The sequence below is a fragment of the Pezoporus flaviventris genome, unplaced genomic scaffold (assembly GCF_033815535.1).
Source record: "Pezoporus flaviventris isolate CSIRO_AGI_PZ_B2104156 unplaced genomic scaffold, CSIRO_AGI_Pfla_v1 ptg000034l, whole genome shotgun sequence".
Taxonomy (NCBI): domain Eukaryota; kingdom Metazoa; phylum Chordata; class Aves; order Psittaciformes; family Psittacidae; genus Pezoporus; species Pezoporus flaviventris.
Genome location: NW_026892582.1, coordinates 2,258,322 through 2,274,309, shown reverse-complemented (window position 1 = coordinate 2,274,309; position 15,988 = coordinate 2,258,322). Strand labels below are relative to the sequence as shown.

Sequence of the window (15,988 nt, the reverse complement as noted above, 5' to 3'; positions counted from 1 at the left end):
GCTGTTTTTATCGTCTGTCAAACAGTTTTCCAGTGGAAACTGTTCCCTTGGAAAACTTCTGACCAGCTGTACAAAGACTTGATGGCTGAGTTGACAGAGAAGATGGGGCTGCCAGAGAAGCCCCATTTCAGACCCATAGGAAGCATTGTTAGAAATGTCAACAGAGAAGTTGGGAATATGGGAAAGACAGATGGTGCTCGTGGTGCTGTGGTCTTGTGTGGTGCTGTGGGCAAATCCTGTGCCTGGAGCTTGCAGCCTGTTTGAGGAGGAATAGAGGAGTAAAGCAAAAGGAGCTATTTGGACCCAGCAGACTGCTCCATCCCCTGGCTTGGGGTCAGCTCAGGGTTTGCTTTCCCACCCTGCACAAGCCCTTAGTGCAGCAGACTGGCTGTAGCATGATGTATGGCTGCTTCCCGGCGAGATGACTTACAGCTCTAACGGGTGGGATTCCCATCTCATGGGAGGCTCTGAGATTATCCATGCTGTGTCTGGAGAGAAGCAGAGCCAGGTTTCTACAGAAGGCATCAGTGCTTTTAGGAATTAAACCAAAATGTTTCTGATTTTCATGGCAGCAGCAAGTCTTCAAAGGAAAAAGGGTATGAAGAATTAGGGTTTTTTTTCTGATAAATTCCTAGGATCATATGTAATTTCTTCTTCTTCAGTTTTATATCACCTGTCCTCTATTGGTGTCCTTTGCATAAATCTTTATTTTTCTAGCTATTATAAGGTGTGATTTTAAAGATGTCTATAAATACACCTGTACTGCTGCTACCAGGTGGCTGTTGCGCTGCAGTTTCAGGGAAGGATTTTACCTTTGGGTAGTCACTTTTAGCACAGTCCTTCTGAACACGCACACATGCGCATGGAGGAACCGCAGAATTTGGTAGCAGCAAGATGTGATGCTAGTGTGACTTACAATGCAACCCTTTCATTCAGAGATACTGTAAATATCATCTTTGTTGTGTCATTTGAGATGGTGAAGCCAAGCAAGTAGAGCTTATGGAAGCTGCTTATGATCCAGGGTTTGGAGCAGTCACTTCACCTTTTGTTTTCCATAAAGCTTTGAAAAGAAATACTTAACACTGACTTGCTCACATCTCTGAGTAGTCTTGTGCTGATGTGGGTCAATCAGTGGATTCCTGAGTCTTTAAAAGTTGGCTGTAGGCATTGATGGGGCTTCAACTTGCTATGACCAGAGAAGCAAAACAGTAAGACTTGTTTGTAAATGCTTTTCTTTGGAAGCTTTAATTCTTTGGCTGTGACAGCTGATGCAGCAACAGGTTCAGGTCAGATTAAATGGGGTTTGTATTTGGTTTGTGGGCAAAAATAGGTTTTAAGTTTAATGCAAAATATTAAACAAACCCACAATTTTTTTAACTTACTTTTTTTTTTAATAAGCAGAAGGAGCTTTTCCTCCCTTTGCTCATGCTGTCTGCAGTAGATCCCTCTGTTCTCCCCATCAGGATTGATGTTGGAGCGGGAGAGGGCTGACTCCAGAGCTGGATGCACACTCCAGCTGGGGCTCACCACAGCAGAGTAAAGGGACAGAATCAGCTCCCTTGACCTGCTGGCCCTCTGGATGCAGCCCAAGATAGGGCTGGTCTCTGAGCTACAAGTGCACATTGCCCACTCATGTCCAGTCTCTCATCCACCGGTATCCCCAAGCCCCTCTCCTCAGGGCTGCTCTCAAACTTCTCCCATTTCAGCTGGGCCTAAATTACTCGTACTTTAATACCAGGGATGTGCAGTAGGTTTTATCTTCTGCTGCAAGATCCTGCTTCGCTGATAGAAGACCTCAGCTAAATCTGTGTTACGAGTTTAAATGTGGTTTGCAGTGCAGCGCTCCAGAAATATCCTTTGAAAGGTAACTGCAGCCCTGCAGCCGTTAGCCGGCTTCTCCCGTCCTCTCCCTCCTATCCCGGGATCCTCGCTTCTTCCCCGTTTCCAGGCTTATTTAGTTGAAATTGTTCCATGCATAGCCAGGAAAATGGGAGGTGATAGAAATTTCCAGCTTGAACGGCAAAGGGGGTTGCAGGTGGGTTATCTGCTGGAAGTTTTTGTGGTCTTTGGAGCCTACTGAGAGCTGCCATCGGATCGTCAGCGCTCTGAAGACCTCCTTAGCTGAGGAGTTAGTTTTCTCTGGCAGCAGTTCTGCCTTTAGAAATTCGTGACTAGTTTTCAGCCCTGCGCCATACAGCGTGCGTTTCCATTGCGATTCCTTTGTGGGGAGAAATCCTTTAACATGAAGGTGAAGAGCTGTTCTGAACCACAACAGAATGTTGGTGGGGGCAGAGGGGTGGATGGGTGTTCCTGTGCAGGGTGTTGGTGGTAGCAAGGGCATTGTGGCCTGGGGAACCTGATTGAATGGGCTTCTGACTTGACTGGTGATGGGTGAGAGCCTCCCTGTGCTTTCTTCCCATGCCAGCCCCAGTGCAGCTGCGAAGGAGACCCTGCTCAGACCTCCTGAGCACCCCAGCACTTCTGGTCTTAACTGCACATTACATCAAAGGACCGGTTGCTTGCTGAGCTTTGGGCTGCGTGCTTGGTGAAGTGGCCTGCTTCCCTGAAACCTGACTGCAGCAAGAGACCTATAGATCATAGAATCCTACAATGGTTTAGGTGGGAAGGGACCTTAAAGCTCCTCCAGCTCCAACCCCTGCCACGGGCAGGGACACCTTCCACTAGAGCACCTTGCTCCAAGCCCCTGTGTCCAACCTGGCCTTGAACACTGCCAGGGATGGGGCAGCCACAGCTTCTCTGGGCACCCTGTGCCAGCGCCTCAGCACCCTCACAGGGAAGAGCTTCTGCCTAAGAGCTCATCTCAGTCTCCCCTCTGGCAGGTTAAAGCCATTCCCCTTGGCCTGCTTCTCCCAAGCTGCACCGTCCAATTCTCTGGCTCAGAAATGGCTCCTGCTGGTTGGTGTGACAGGGCAATGGCTGGCACAGGGGGATGGGAAAGGAGAAGCTCTTGACATAATCCAAATTGCATTGCCTTGGGCTTTGAAATGATGACAGAAAATTTTCCTCCTCGCATTTGTTCTCATTTGGCTGCAGCATGTTCAGCAGGATGTTTTTCAAGGAGGGTCCGGTCAGTGTTGGCAAAGGAAAGTCTCTTGTTTCCCAGGCATCCTTATCACTTTGTCCTTGACGACGATGGGAACTTTCGGCACATTTCTTTAATTCAGAGACACTCCTGAGCCCGCCTGCCCTTGCAGCAGCTCTGTGCTGCCTTTCCTGTGTGCTGAGTCACACAGGCAGATAAAGCTTTCCCAAAACGTTGTTGGCTTTGCAGATGTTAGACCTGGGAAAGTTGGGTGGGAGGCGGAGGAGGGTTAATGTCTGAGCTATGGACTGAGCAAATCCTGCAGCTCAAATACAGCACCTGCCATCACTTGGGAAAATGTCTTCTGGTGTAGGATGAACAATAACATCTTGATATTATAAGCAACTTCACAAATCTGGAGAGGTTTGTCTGGAATAGAGCAGGTTTGATGGGGTGATGCTGCCTAACCACAGGAGTGCTGAGCGGTTTAGATCCACAGGATAAAATGGAGGCTGCACATGCAGAGAAGCAGCTGATGGTTGCCCTCTGCCCTCCCTTCATGTGACTACGTGATGGTTTAGGCTGTGGGACATGGGTGAGGAGCTTGTATTGAAAGAAAGATCTTTCTTGTATTTTCAAAGTACAAGGTTTTGTAGGTGCTGATGCAGTCTTACATAGGGATATGCTGGAGATGACAGAGTGCTTTTGAGGCAGCCTTAAAATGCGTGCATCAAAAGGGTGATGCTTCAGTCTCCCAACTCTCTGGGAGATTAAAGCCTCAAAAAATTTCCTTTGTGCCTTCAGAACTTCTGATTTGGGGATTGTTATCTGTACCTATGATCAAACTGGTTTTATCTCTGTATCTAGCTACAGTGCTTGGCACTTGGTCAGGTTTGAGGACGTAAGCAGCCTGCCCAGCTAACACACCTTCCAACAGCTAACACCTGCTGCTGCAGGCAGGGGGGTTGTGGAGGAAACCGTCCCCTTTCAAGTGCTGGTGTAAAGGCAATGGCCAGCTGAGATGTATGGGTGCTCCTGAGAAGCTGCAAGAACTAATGGCACCTATTGGCACTACCCTTGCAAGCCCAAGGGTTTCTTCTACTGTCACAGGGAGGTTTTGGAGGTCCAAGGAATGTCAGTTTTTGTGTCATCCTCTTTTTCTTAGAGGAGATACTTGGGAAGTTTCTTGTTTGAAGGAATACCTGAAAGATTAATTAATAAGGGCCTTGTCCTTTTGATAGGACTTTAACCCTTAACCAGCATGGAGACGGGGTTGTGATGCATAAAAATGAACACAAAAATAGTGTGTCTTGCTCACTGAACACTGTGTTTTAACTTCTGCTTTTGTTTACGGTGCATTAAACTTGGACGCTCCAGCAGTGCTGCTGCACAGGGATGCAGTGTGGGATGTGCTGGGGTGGCATGGCTGCTGTCCACAGCCTGGTCCCAAAAGACAAGCTAGATTTATTAGGGCAGTGATCAGTAGTGGGGAAAGTGCTAGAAGTCTAACCAGAGCAATGTGCCTTGCAGTGGCATTCAGGTTTTGGCCGCTGTCCTCCTGATTTATCATGCACAAAAGAAGCCATTCCTACCTGCAGAGTAGAAGGCAGCTCAAAGGTGATGTGTTCATGCACTCAGCAAGAAGCCCTGGCTGTGTATTGCAAGAAAATTAGAGCGTAACAGTCAGCAAGAAAGAAACTTGGTACCTTAATGTGGCTTCTAATTTTCAATGTTAAAAACCCCAACCCACCAACCACTCTTGGCATAAGCCTTTTACCTGCTTTGATTTCCAGGGCAAAATTAAAGTCAGCAGTTGCGTGAGGCTGAGGTTGGCTTAAAAGTTTCCTTTCTCTGTTAAAAATAGATGTAGGAAAAATTTTGCTCCCTTTCCTTTTCACAGAAGATCATCTGGGCTGCAGGCAGAGCTGCCATCTGTACAGCTTAGTAATGGAGCCAAGGTAGGACCTTGTATTATAGAATCCCAGCCTGGTTTGTGTTGGAAGGGACCTTAAAGCTCCTCCAGTTCCAACCCCTGCCACAGGCAGGGACACCTTCCACTAGAACAGCTTGCTCCAAGCCCCTGTGTCCAAGCTGGCCTTGAACACTGCCAGGGATGGGGCACCCTCTGTGGTTCCTTGGTTGGGACTGCACCAAATGCGCTTAAAGTATTTATGGAGGTGGTGATTCTGGACTTGTTTCAATGACTATGCAATGGCCAAGCATTGAGATGCTCTGCTCCAGGGACTGAAATTGCAGACTTCCTATAGCATACGCACTAATTCTCTTACTTTGGTTAGTGTTTGCTTTTGTGGGTACCTAGACTGATCCTGCTGTTTCAGACTATATATTTTATCTCTGTTCTTGCAGTGGAGGAGTGCACTGAGTCTGAAGTTGAGGCCTCTTGCATAGTATTTCCCAGGGTTTGGACCTTGCAGCACATGTGGAGCACTGGTCTGGCATACTGGAGGACAGAAGGATGCAGCTGGTTTCCATTTTGGAGCCTCCAGCAGGAGCATGCTTGTTGAGCAGTGATGCTGCGGGGCTCAGAGGTTAATGCTTGTGTTTCTCTTTCTGCAGAGATCATCGACGACCTCACTAACCTGGTGGAAAACACAGATGACAAGCTTCGCACCCAGACGCGGCACGTGAAGATGGTGGACAAGAAATCAACGTCCTGTGGTAAGAAATGGCTTGAGCACAAATCCTGCCCTGTTTTTAAATGATGGGAAAGTAGCTTTAGCACTCAGAGGCTGTGTGCAAGGCGCTCCCCCCAGGGGCAGCTTCTTTGAAGAGTGAGGAGAACCCACGTCTCCAAACAGCCAATACTGTAGGTTTCACTCACTGCGTTTGCTGCATGTTGATACAGTTCATTTCCTTAAGCCATTTGACACCAGCATTGCACAATATTCTGATTGGAAATTGTAGAGCTGTATGAAATGAGAGCAGTATATGTTGATGAACTTTAGCAAAACTTGCTAGCTCCCAGCTCTCGCAAACTGGCCATAGTGGGAGTGATGCCACAGGGACAGTTCTGGTGGTGTCCTGCAGGAATGTTTTCTCAACCAAGAGGCATTCAGACATGAAATCACAGCTGGTGACTGTGTGCAAGCTGGTCAAGCTAAATTGTTGCCCCGTTCCATAGAGAGGGTGTGCATCTCAGGCGAGTGAATGCAGGTTTCCTCTGTGGGATGAAGAGCTGGGGGGTTGACAGCAATGACTGTGGGTGATGGCAGAAAACGTCTTTTTGTTGGGAGGACAACTGACAGGAGTGAAGTCTGTGGGAAGGTGGTGGTAGCGAGACACTTGTGTCTTACTGCGTGTCTGGTTCTGTGTCTGTGGCTTATTTTTGCTGTACTAGAAGGCTCAAACTGCTAACAAGGGTAATTTATGCTCTGTAGAAATTTGACTTCTGGCCAGAAGTTCATGAAATTTGATTCATGTAGTTTAGGAGAGAGAAAGTTGAGAGCTGACTTGATCATGTGTCTGTTTTAGACTGGTGGGGAGCTTTTATTCTGTAGTGTGATGGTCCCAGCAGCAAAAGCTACTGAGCTCTGCCTGGCAGTGAGGCATGTTCCACGCAGTGACAATGTATTTCAGGGATTTATTTAGTTCTTCATCAGTGGTAACTTTTTGAAAGCTTGGATGATAAAGGTTGATGAAAATCTGTGACTTCTTCTAGAGGATGAAGTTGACTTCCCAGAGGTGTTTGTCTCCAGTGTCTCCTGTAGCAGCTACGGATAGAATTGAAGTTGTGGCTGCAGAGTTCATGACCGAAGTTTGAATTTTAGATCTTGAATGTTGATGCAAGATGGATTTAATCTAAAACCACTTGCACTTGAATGCTGCAGAGTGCCCCTGCGGGCCTTTGGAGTCTCCCCTTAGTTCCTGTGCTTTTATTTTCTGCATGAGTACAGAGAAGCACAAAGTGAATCCCGTTTCATACTGGACAGCTTCTCCCTCCTTAGGTATTTCTATCCGGTTTTTAGGTTCTTCATGCAAATGCAGCCCCCAGACAATGACAGTGTTGCTGGATAATGAGCCTGTCTCTTTAACTCTGAAGCCCATGCTGGCTGCTGGGGAATTTGAGAGGAGGAGGAGGATGGGAGAGGCGAAGGCTGGGAGGATCCTGGCTGGATTCCTTGGGGGTGACCTCTCTCACCCTTTCCACATTGAAAAACATTTTTTCTGCAAGGGATGGTGAGAAGTGCTGCACTCGGTGCCGGTTCCCTCTGCTCCAATAGGTCTTCCTGTGTTTGCATAACAATTTGGGCATATGTAAACACTCTTTTGCCTCAGATAGCAGCTGTATTCTGCCTGAGCATGAGGTTAAGAACAATAAAGCTGGAAGACACAGGCTTTAATGGCATTCTTCCCGTCCCTTTTCCACCCTTATCCCTGGCGCTGAAAGTTAACTTGTATATTAAGATCAGAAAAACCCTCCGTGTATGTACAGTTATTCCTTGAGCAAAGCCAAGCAGTGGGAAAACTGGCACCTGCTAGGTAATTCTCTCCCCCTAACCCAATGTGTAATTTAAATCAATAAAATCTCTTTGGTTTGGGCATGCTCCTTTGGTTTTAAACTGCGGTGAAATGCTTAGTCTCCCCCCTTGCCCACCCTTTCCTTCCCCAGGATGCAGATATTTGCTAGGACCTGGTCTCTGCACTATTCAGGCATGTGCCTGTTTCCGTGTTTTTGCCTCATTTTTGAAATCAAAATGTATTTTTTTTTTAATGGTGAATGCCTGTACTGGAGCCACTGGCTGTGGATACAAGCGGAGCAGCCTGGCTTGAATAGTGGAATAATCACCCTTTTACAAGGAAGAATGCAACGCATTGATGGGTGTGTCTTTGTTAGCAGCCAGTATAACAATAAAATCAAAATATTGCTGATGAAACCCAATTTCAATCAATGTTTCAACATCTTGCTCTCATGCAAACATTATTTCAAGCTTTGGAGGTTGTTTCCAGTGACTGGCGTGATTTATATTGGAGCCGTCCAGCCTGGTGCTACCTCCTCAGCATAGGCATCACTTGGTGCAAGACATTGCAGAGAGCAGCACCCGCACCTCTGGCCCTACTCAGTCCTGGCAGAAGCCTTCAGATTGTTTGGGGTGGTTTGTTCCGTTTGCAGCTTATTCTCAAGGCTTATTTCTCTTGCTGATTAGAGCTGTTGACAGTCCCACCCCTTGCTTCTGCCCAGTGAAGGCTGCCCGGGTTGGAACCCATCTCGGTTGGTGGCCCCAGGCAGCCCCAGACTGGGGTCAGTGGCAACTCCCAGTAATTGCAGCAGAAGAATAATCCTGGGATATGCTCAAATCTGCTGCATTTATGAAATTATTGTTGAAAATAACTGGTCATTTGCAGGCAAATGTTTGCATGCTGTTTGGCATTGTTTTATTTCTTTTCCGCATACGCTGGATATTTAGGAGGGATGTTGAGTGTATGTATTTCTTAGACTTCAGAAATAGGCTGAGGCCAATTGTCTGAGGTTCAGCAAGGCTCAGTGCCAGGACCTGCACTTGGGTCACAACAACCCCATGCAATGCTCCTGGCTTAGGGAAGAGTAGCTGGAAAGCTGCTTGGTGGAAAAGGACCTGGGAGTGCTGATTGATGGAGCTGACCATGAGCAGTTTGTGCCCAGTTAGCCAAGAAGGCCATCAGCATCCTGACCTGTATCAGCACCAGTGTGGCAGCAGAGCAAGGGCAGTGTTCATCCCCCTGTACTGGGCACTGGTGAGGCTGTACCTTGAATCCTTTGTTCACTTCTGGGCCCCTCACTACAAGAGAGACATTGAGGAGTCTGCCAAAAGTCCATGGTTCTTTCTGCCTGCAATGGGCCTCATCCCAGAGGAGGAAGTCTGTCATTGTCCACAGCTACGTCTGGCTTATCTGGATGATGCTTTTTGGTAACTGTCCCCCATCCTTGAGTTTTGTAGATTGTATTTTTTCTTTTTTGCCTAAAGACATAGGTAGTCAGCTCCCTGCAGAGAGGATGGTTAAACCAGGCTTTGGTTATGATAAGAGCATCCTGAAGTGTTTGTGTCTGAATCAGATACAGGGATTTTAGTAACAGAGGACACAGCTGGGAGCCTGATTCCCAGATGTGACATACACAGAGGCTGCTGCAGCCAAGAACAGAAATGTTCTTCAGGTCTTGCTAAACCTGGCTTGTGAACCATGGCTCTGGGAGGTGATCTGGGGAATCAGAGTTGTCCTACTCCTGATCACAGAGCCATAGAATCTTGTTTGGGTTTGGAAGGGATCCTAAAGATCATCATCACCTAAAGTTCCAACTCCCTGCCATGGGCCTGCCCAAGGCACTCCTTTAGGTGACTCTCCCATAGCTGAGGAGGGAGGCTGGTGTCCTGGGGAAGCAAGACAGAAGATTATGATTGTCATAATAAAAACAAACGAAAAAGAGCAAACTCTTATTTCTGACTTACCCATCTCCTTCCAAGCAGTGTGAGGAAAGCAGACCATGTCTTTGCAGTTAGCACTGTGTGGATCCCTCTAACCTTCCAGATAAATGAGGAAAATGAGTACCTGTGTCCTGGGAAATAAACACTTGCAGAGTGGTGCCTGAGCAAGTTTGTTCCTCTCTTTCTTTTTCTCCTATTCCACAAGATGGCATTGCAATCTAATCACCTTCCCCAGCCCCAGGTAGATGCTCTCATCTCCCCTTTGCTTTCTGATGCAGGTTTTGGGAGATACTGAGTAAATTTGGTTGGTACCAGGTAGGGGTTTTTTTAATCTTAGCAAATTGCCAAACGACTGGATTAAAGACAAAGCTTTGCCAAGCCTTTAATAGGGTTTTTAGGAAGATTTAATTTGATTTTAAACAGAGTAGCCTGGATTATATAAGGTTTCCTCTAGAAAAGAATGATTCATGCAGGCTGAGACCTTCTTCTGCCAGATTCTACAATCACTCTGTTCTGAGTTACGGGGTTTTTGCCGTGGATGTAATTTGGTTCATAAATTACGGGTGGCAGTTGCTTAGGTTTGTTCCTCTGACGTTCGCTGTGTGTTTAGATGAGCAAGTCCCCATCCATTTAGTTGGTTCTCAGTGGAGAAGCTGGTGCAACGTGCCATTAAATCAACTTTTCCTGCAATCCGACTCTCGGAGCAGTTACACTGATCTTCCTCCCCAGTGTTGCTCTGACAACTGCACTGGCTCTGAGTCACCTGTCTCTGCTTCTATGGGATGAGTTCTCTTGGCCTGGCAAGTTACACATTTTCCTGATTTATAATTTTTTTTTCCCTTCCTTTGCTTTCTTCCATCCTAAGCAGTTACACATTGAAAAGCTTGTTCTGAGCTGTTACCCTGTGAGGAAGCTTCGAAAAGAAACTTTAACAGAAGAACAATGAATCTGTTGTTTAAATTTGGTTCGTCTCTGGTGGATTGGGCATGTCTTAAACACACCACTGTTTCCATCATCCCCAGAGCAAAGCAGCCCAGGGAGGTGGCTGAGGGGGCTAAACAGAAGACAGAGTTTCATCTGGGCTTTTCTGTCTCCTCATTCCCTTCTTCTGCAGTGCTCACTTGCTGCCAGCCTGCCAGGGAATGCCAGGAGGCCAACAGATCTCGCTGCAGGATCTGAAAGAAATGCTACAGAGGGGAGACTGAGATGAGCTCTTAGGCAGAAGCTCTTCCCTGTGAGGGTGCTGAGGCGCTGGCACAGGGTGCCCAGAGAAGCTGTGGCTGCCCCATCCCTGGCAGTGTTCAAGGGCAGCTTGGACACAGGGGCTTGGAGCAAGCTGCTCTAGTGGAAGTTGTCCCTGCCCATGGCAGGGGTTGGAGCTGGGTGAGCTTTAAGGTCTCTTCCTTGCCTGTTATCCCAAACCATTCTATAATTCTGCTTTCCACTAGTCTTGCTACCCTGTGCATCATCCTCCCTTGTGCTGTAGTTCTTGTCTGAGCTCCCTGCAGTGTTATTTTCCCCTCATACAGCTCGTTTTCCTTCACTATGAGGGCATGGGTTCGATTCAGCGGGGGTAGCAGAGGTCTGCTGGAGGTGAGCCTGGTTTGGGGAGGAACTGATGGGTTTGCAGCCCCATTGTGTGTGTGCGGCTGTGCTCTTCCTCCCACCTTGCTCGACTGACTTCTGAACCCGCTGTCTAATTGAAGCTGAGATTAGTTGGAGATAGAGGTCGCAAAGATAAGGAGTTACTGCAAGCTTCTGTGGGCATCTATCCTCATTAGAGAGACCCAATTAAGGGCTCTGTTGAGGGGGAAGGCAGGATGAGCTTGTCTCGTTAGACACCAGAGAAGCCTCAAAGCAGATTAGTTTAGGGACATAGTGGGAAATGTGGCTTCATTAATTATGTTAATGGAACAACTTTTAAATGAACTGGTCCAGTAACTTCAGCTCATTGCTCATCTAAGACTTCTGGTTCGTTTCTTGTCTTGCCGTCTTGTTTCCCCATAATATGAAACACTTTCCCTTTGCTTCGTTAGCTCTGAGTCCCTGAGGAGCAGGTGGGGAGCTCACAGGATGACTAACAAGGTGAAGAGACATCCCGATGTGTGCGTTCCGATTCCGCAGATACACGGAAACACGGTGGCTCAGTGGTGTGAGATGATGCCTTTGCTGGTGGCAGATGCCCAGCAGCCTGGTCCTCGCTCCCCCAGTGCCTCCTCCTTGCACACGCTATATTCACAAGTTAAGTATTTGGCTTAAAATTGCTCACGCTGAGATGTTGAAATGAATTCAGCTGATGGAAGGGAGTGGACCTAAGTTGTCATAAACAGTTCTGGTGTTTTAAAAGGTGGTTTGCAGTGGCTTTATGTATTTTCTTCCAGGTGAGGAGCATGGTGTTGACTGGTGGTGTCAGGTCTATGTCTGTTTAGCTGGAAAGTGTGGGAAGAGCCTTCTGGGTCATAAGATAAATTTCTGAGACCAAGCTTGTTTTTTCCCCCCCATTACTCCCATTAGAAGACTGCAATGGTCATAAACTTATTCCAGCCCAGGCTTGTCAGGGGTACTTCACGTTGCCCATGCGCAACCCTTGTTCTGGTGTCTTGAATAGATCTTTCCCCTCTTTTACTTCACTCCCTCAAATGTGTGTGTCTAGGAGATCATTTGGTGTTGCCTCCCAGCTTTTGTTCTGTGGGGCTAACAAGCGTCTTTACATATTTAATCTCCTAAGTAAATGTCTCTGTTTTTTGACAAAGGCCGTTTTTACACATCCTCCTATATAAGCATTTTGGTTTTTTAAGCATGAGAACCAGCCCAGCACCGCTGGAGCCTCCTCGTGATGGCTTGGCTGTGGCCTTGGCACTTCTCTGGATGCTGGAAAGGTTTCAATTGCACCATGTTGGTGCCTCAGTCAGTTTTGTTCTGAGCTGTTTGCTTGGGCCTTTCTCACTCTTGAACATTTTCCACCTGAGCTGATTTTCTGTCCACCTCACAGTGAAAGCTATTGTTTGTCTGAGATGTGTGGCTTCCTCTTTCATCCCATTGGATTTCAACCTTCCTCCGTTTGTCTTCAAAGTTGCCTATTCCTATGTGCTGTCCCAGCTTTCATCTATGCAAATGCTGCTTTCCAACTTTGTGTCATCAGCAGATTTCATTAACACACTTGCTTTTTGTGCCAGGGTCATTAATAAAAGTAGTTAATAAGATCAGTCTCCTGACCATTCCTTGAGGAGCTCTGCTGGTGACCTCCCTCTGTTCTGACCCTTCTTTCAACACTGCTTCTCCTCTCACCAGTTTCTGGGCCTTGCACTTCTGCTAATCCCCATCTTTTTCATTTAGGAGTTTCCCACATGGCAGTCCATCACAAGCTGTGCTGAAGTCTGCGGGGATGGGATCTATCACGCTTCCTTTGTCTAGAAAATTCATTATCTTCTCAGGCTAACCTGATTAGCTCTGTTTGGTCTGATTTGCCTTTGGGACAGTCCCATTGTTTTCCACCCTGTTTAACATTTAGTTTCATGTTCTAATTAGTCTTTCTCCATTTCGCTGTGGAGCCTCCGTCCTGCTGGGGCTAGTCAATAGGCTCGTGGTTGCTCACATGCCTTTTTCCCTTCCATGGCATGGTTCTGCAGGTGCAGCGGTTCCTCTCTAGTGCTGGACAGGCAGCTGCAGCACAGTCCACCTGGTTTTGGCATACATATCCCAGACAACATTGAGTTTAAAGGGAAAGACTGGAGGCCTGGGTGCATCAGTCCTCCTGGCTTCATTCACCGGCTTGCTTCATTTAACAACAGTTCGCTTTGTGGCACTGACACCCTCCAGAACATCTGCAGCCTTCTCCATCCTCCAGCCAAGACCTGGGCTGGCAGATTCAGCCCAAGTCTGGGTCTTATGCATGTGGGCCACCTCTTCCTATGTGCCTTTTTCTGGCTGTGGTGATCCCCATGGTATCTCTGTACCTCACTTTTGCAGATAGAAACACAAGTGAAATGGTTCACTTAAGGCTGCACAGCAAGCCCAGGCCCCCCCCATGTGCTGGGCTGCACCCCCAGAGCATGAGCAGCAGCTCAGGGAGGGGATCCTGCCCCTCTGCTGTGCTCTGGGGACACCCCCCTGCAGCCCTGATCCAGCTCTGGGGAAGCAGCACAAGAGGGACGTGGAGCTGTTGGAGCGAGGCCAGAGGAGGCCATGGAGATGCTGCGAGGGCTGGAGCAGCTCTGCTCTGGAGCCAGGCTGAGAGAGCTGGGCTGGGGCAGCCTGGAGAAGAGAAGGCTCCTGAAGGGGAGACCTGAGAGCAGCTCCAGTGCCTGAAGGGGCTGCAGGAAACCTGGAGAGGGGCTTGGGACAAGGGATGTAGGGACAGGCCAAGGGGAATGGCTTTAACCTGCCCAAGGGGAGACTGAGCTGAGCTCTTAGGCAGAAGCTCTTCCCTGTGAGGGTGCTGAGGCGCTGGCACAGGGTGCCCAGAGAAGCTGTGGCTGCCCCATCCCTGGCAGTGTTCAAGGGCAGGTTGGACACAGGGGCTTGGAGCAAGGTGCTCCAGTGGAAGGTGTCCCTGCCTGTGGCTTTAAGGTCGCTTCAACCCAAACCAGTCTGGGATTGTCTAAGAAATACAGTATAAATAAGGGATGAAGTGCAATCACAAACTGATCACTGTAAAATGAGGTGGGGAAAATCTCCTTGCTGCACTACTCTGCTCAGGGATTTGCTTTTCAAGTGGCAGCGTCGACATGTGAGAATCGGAGTTGCAGAGGAAGCAGCAGTTCAGTAGCTGAGCCCTAAGTTTATGGACACCCCAAAGGATGGCGGCGGGGGCTGGAGAGTGGTGTTTCTGGGACAGGAATTGGGCATGGTTTCAAGTCCAAAGCTGTGAAATGGCATCAATCCCTGTTAGGAGCCAGGGTAAGGGGAGAGGGAGAGCAGAGAGAGCAAAAGGCAGTCGACATCTTCTTAATTACATTTGCATATGCAGCTGTTCAAACAAACTGAGCTTCATCAGTGCTTGTTCATATCTATCAGGAGACTTAGAGCTGCTGTCATCCCATGTAGCAGGAATGTACAAATCTGGTGGTAAAATAAGCCCCTGGGTATCCCCTCACCCAGGCTGTCCATCACGCCAAAAGGGCAAGCAATTGGTTGCAGTTGGATATTGAAAAAAGTGGGAATTGTGTGCGATATCCATGGGTGAGTGCTTCCAGCTTAGTTTCCAAGGATACTATTGCAGAATTAAATCATTAATTTATATTTCTGAAAATGGTGCTGAAATGTGTTAATTTGTACATTACCAAAGAGGCTCAAACTTGTCTCCTTCTGCCTTTTCTTTCCTAACATGCTCAGTGACAAAATAATTGCTCTGGAGTTGAAGCAGTTGAAACAACGGTGTTCCAGCTTGGGAATTCTGTACCACATTAAAGAGAGAGAAATTATCTGGGTTAACTGTTTGTATTAATTCTCACAACTTTGAAATTCTACCTTAATCTTTGGCTCCCAAATCCCCAAGTGAGCCACTTCTTCCCTCTCTTGCTCTTGTTATACTAAATCCACCCCAACCAGGGATGCTGTTCTGAGCACAACGCTGCTGCAGACAGTGCCCGGGTGGAGAGAGGGTCCAGCATCTGGAATCCTGCTTCACAGGCCCCAGGCACTTGAGGGACACAACAATACATGGAGGATGTGGTCAATGGAGAAATTAGTTTGCTAGTGGTTATGCTGTCTCTTCAGGGCTTTCCGAGATGCATAGAGAGTGTTGATCCCACCAGAACTTGGGGATATAAATCATTAAGAGCTGTAAGCCCAAATCTTTCTTGTTTTGCAAAAATACAGCAGGATTCCTGCAGTTGTGCTCACTCTGGCTGGAGGAAAACTGTCCTGGAGCAAAGGGGAAGAGCTGAAACACACACCTGCCCTCGGGGCAGTCACTGGTATTTACCTGAGGTGAAAACCAGCTGCTCAGGCTGTGTTGGTCTTGAGGCATTCAAATGGCAGGAGCTGCACTTCCAGCAGGAATGTTAATAAAACCATGGTGCACATGGATCCATGGTTTTGCATTGGGAAAGCACATGGAGCGGTGCATTGGGTAGAACCACCCAGAGGTGTCTGCGAGAGCCGCTGTGCCTGGTGAGCGTTGCTGTTCCAGCTCTGTGCTGGGAGCTGTGGGAAGCGGCTCGGCCTGGTGCTGGGGCCCTGGGGCTTGGATGGGAAAAGCCCCACAGAGGTTTCCAGAAGCAGCAGCAAGGAGCTGGGCTGTGGGTGCTGCGGGTGCTGCTTCACACAGTGCGTGCTGCGCTGCTCTGCCGCCTGCCCTGCTGGGACTCCTGCTTGTGTCCCCCGTGTGAGCTGCGGAGCAGAGGGAGTTTCCCACTGGATCAGTCCACAGGAGAAGCTTGTGCTGTGGCTGTGGGATCACCAGACCCGATGCAGAGGAGGGCGGTGGGTAAAATGGGATCATCCCCTTTGATACCTCTGAGCAGAGGGCAAGGCGCCACCTGAAGGAGCACTTGTAGCCACCTGATCTCCTGCCAGGACTCCA

At 48.2% G+C, this 15,988-nt stretch overlaps 1 protein-coding gene across 6 annotated transcripts in view; it reads left to right on the top strand.

Moving 5' to 3' along the window:
• Nucleotides 1-15,988, top strand: part of STX8 (syntaxin 8) — a 102,588-nt gene that overhangs the window by 56,314 nt on the left and 30,286 nt on the right. For 5 of the 6 annotated variants that reach the window (XR_009744896.1, XM_061461959.1, XM_061461960.1 and 2 more), the window contains one exon: nucleotides 5,621-5,722. Coding sequence is in view for 5 of the 6 variants with exons in the window: in XM_061461959.1 (XP_061317943.1) it covers nucleotides 5,621-5,722 (102 nt within the window). In the remaining variant the exon portion in view is untranslated. Of the gene's footprint in view, nucleotides 1-5,620; nucleotides 5,723-14,796; nucleotides 14,823-15,988 lie in introns of those variants that run through there. The other variant, XM_061461961.1, reaches the window with a different exon arrangement.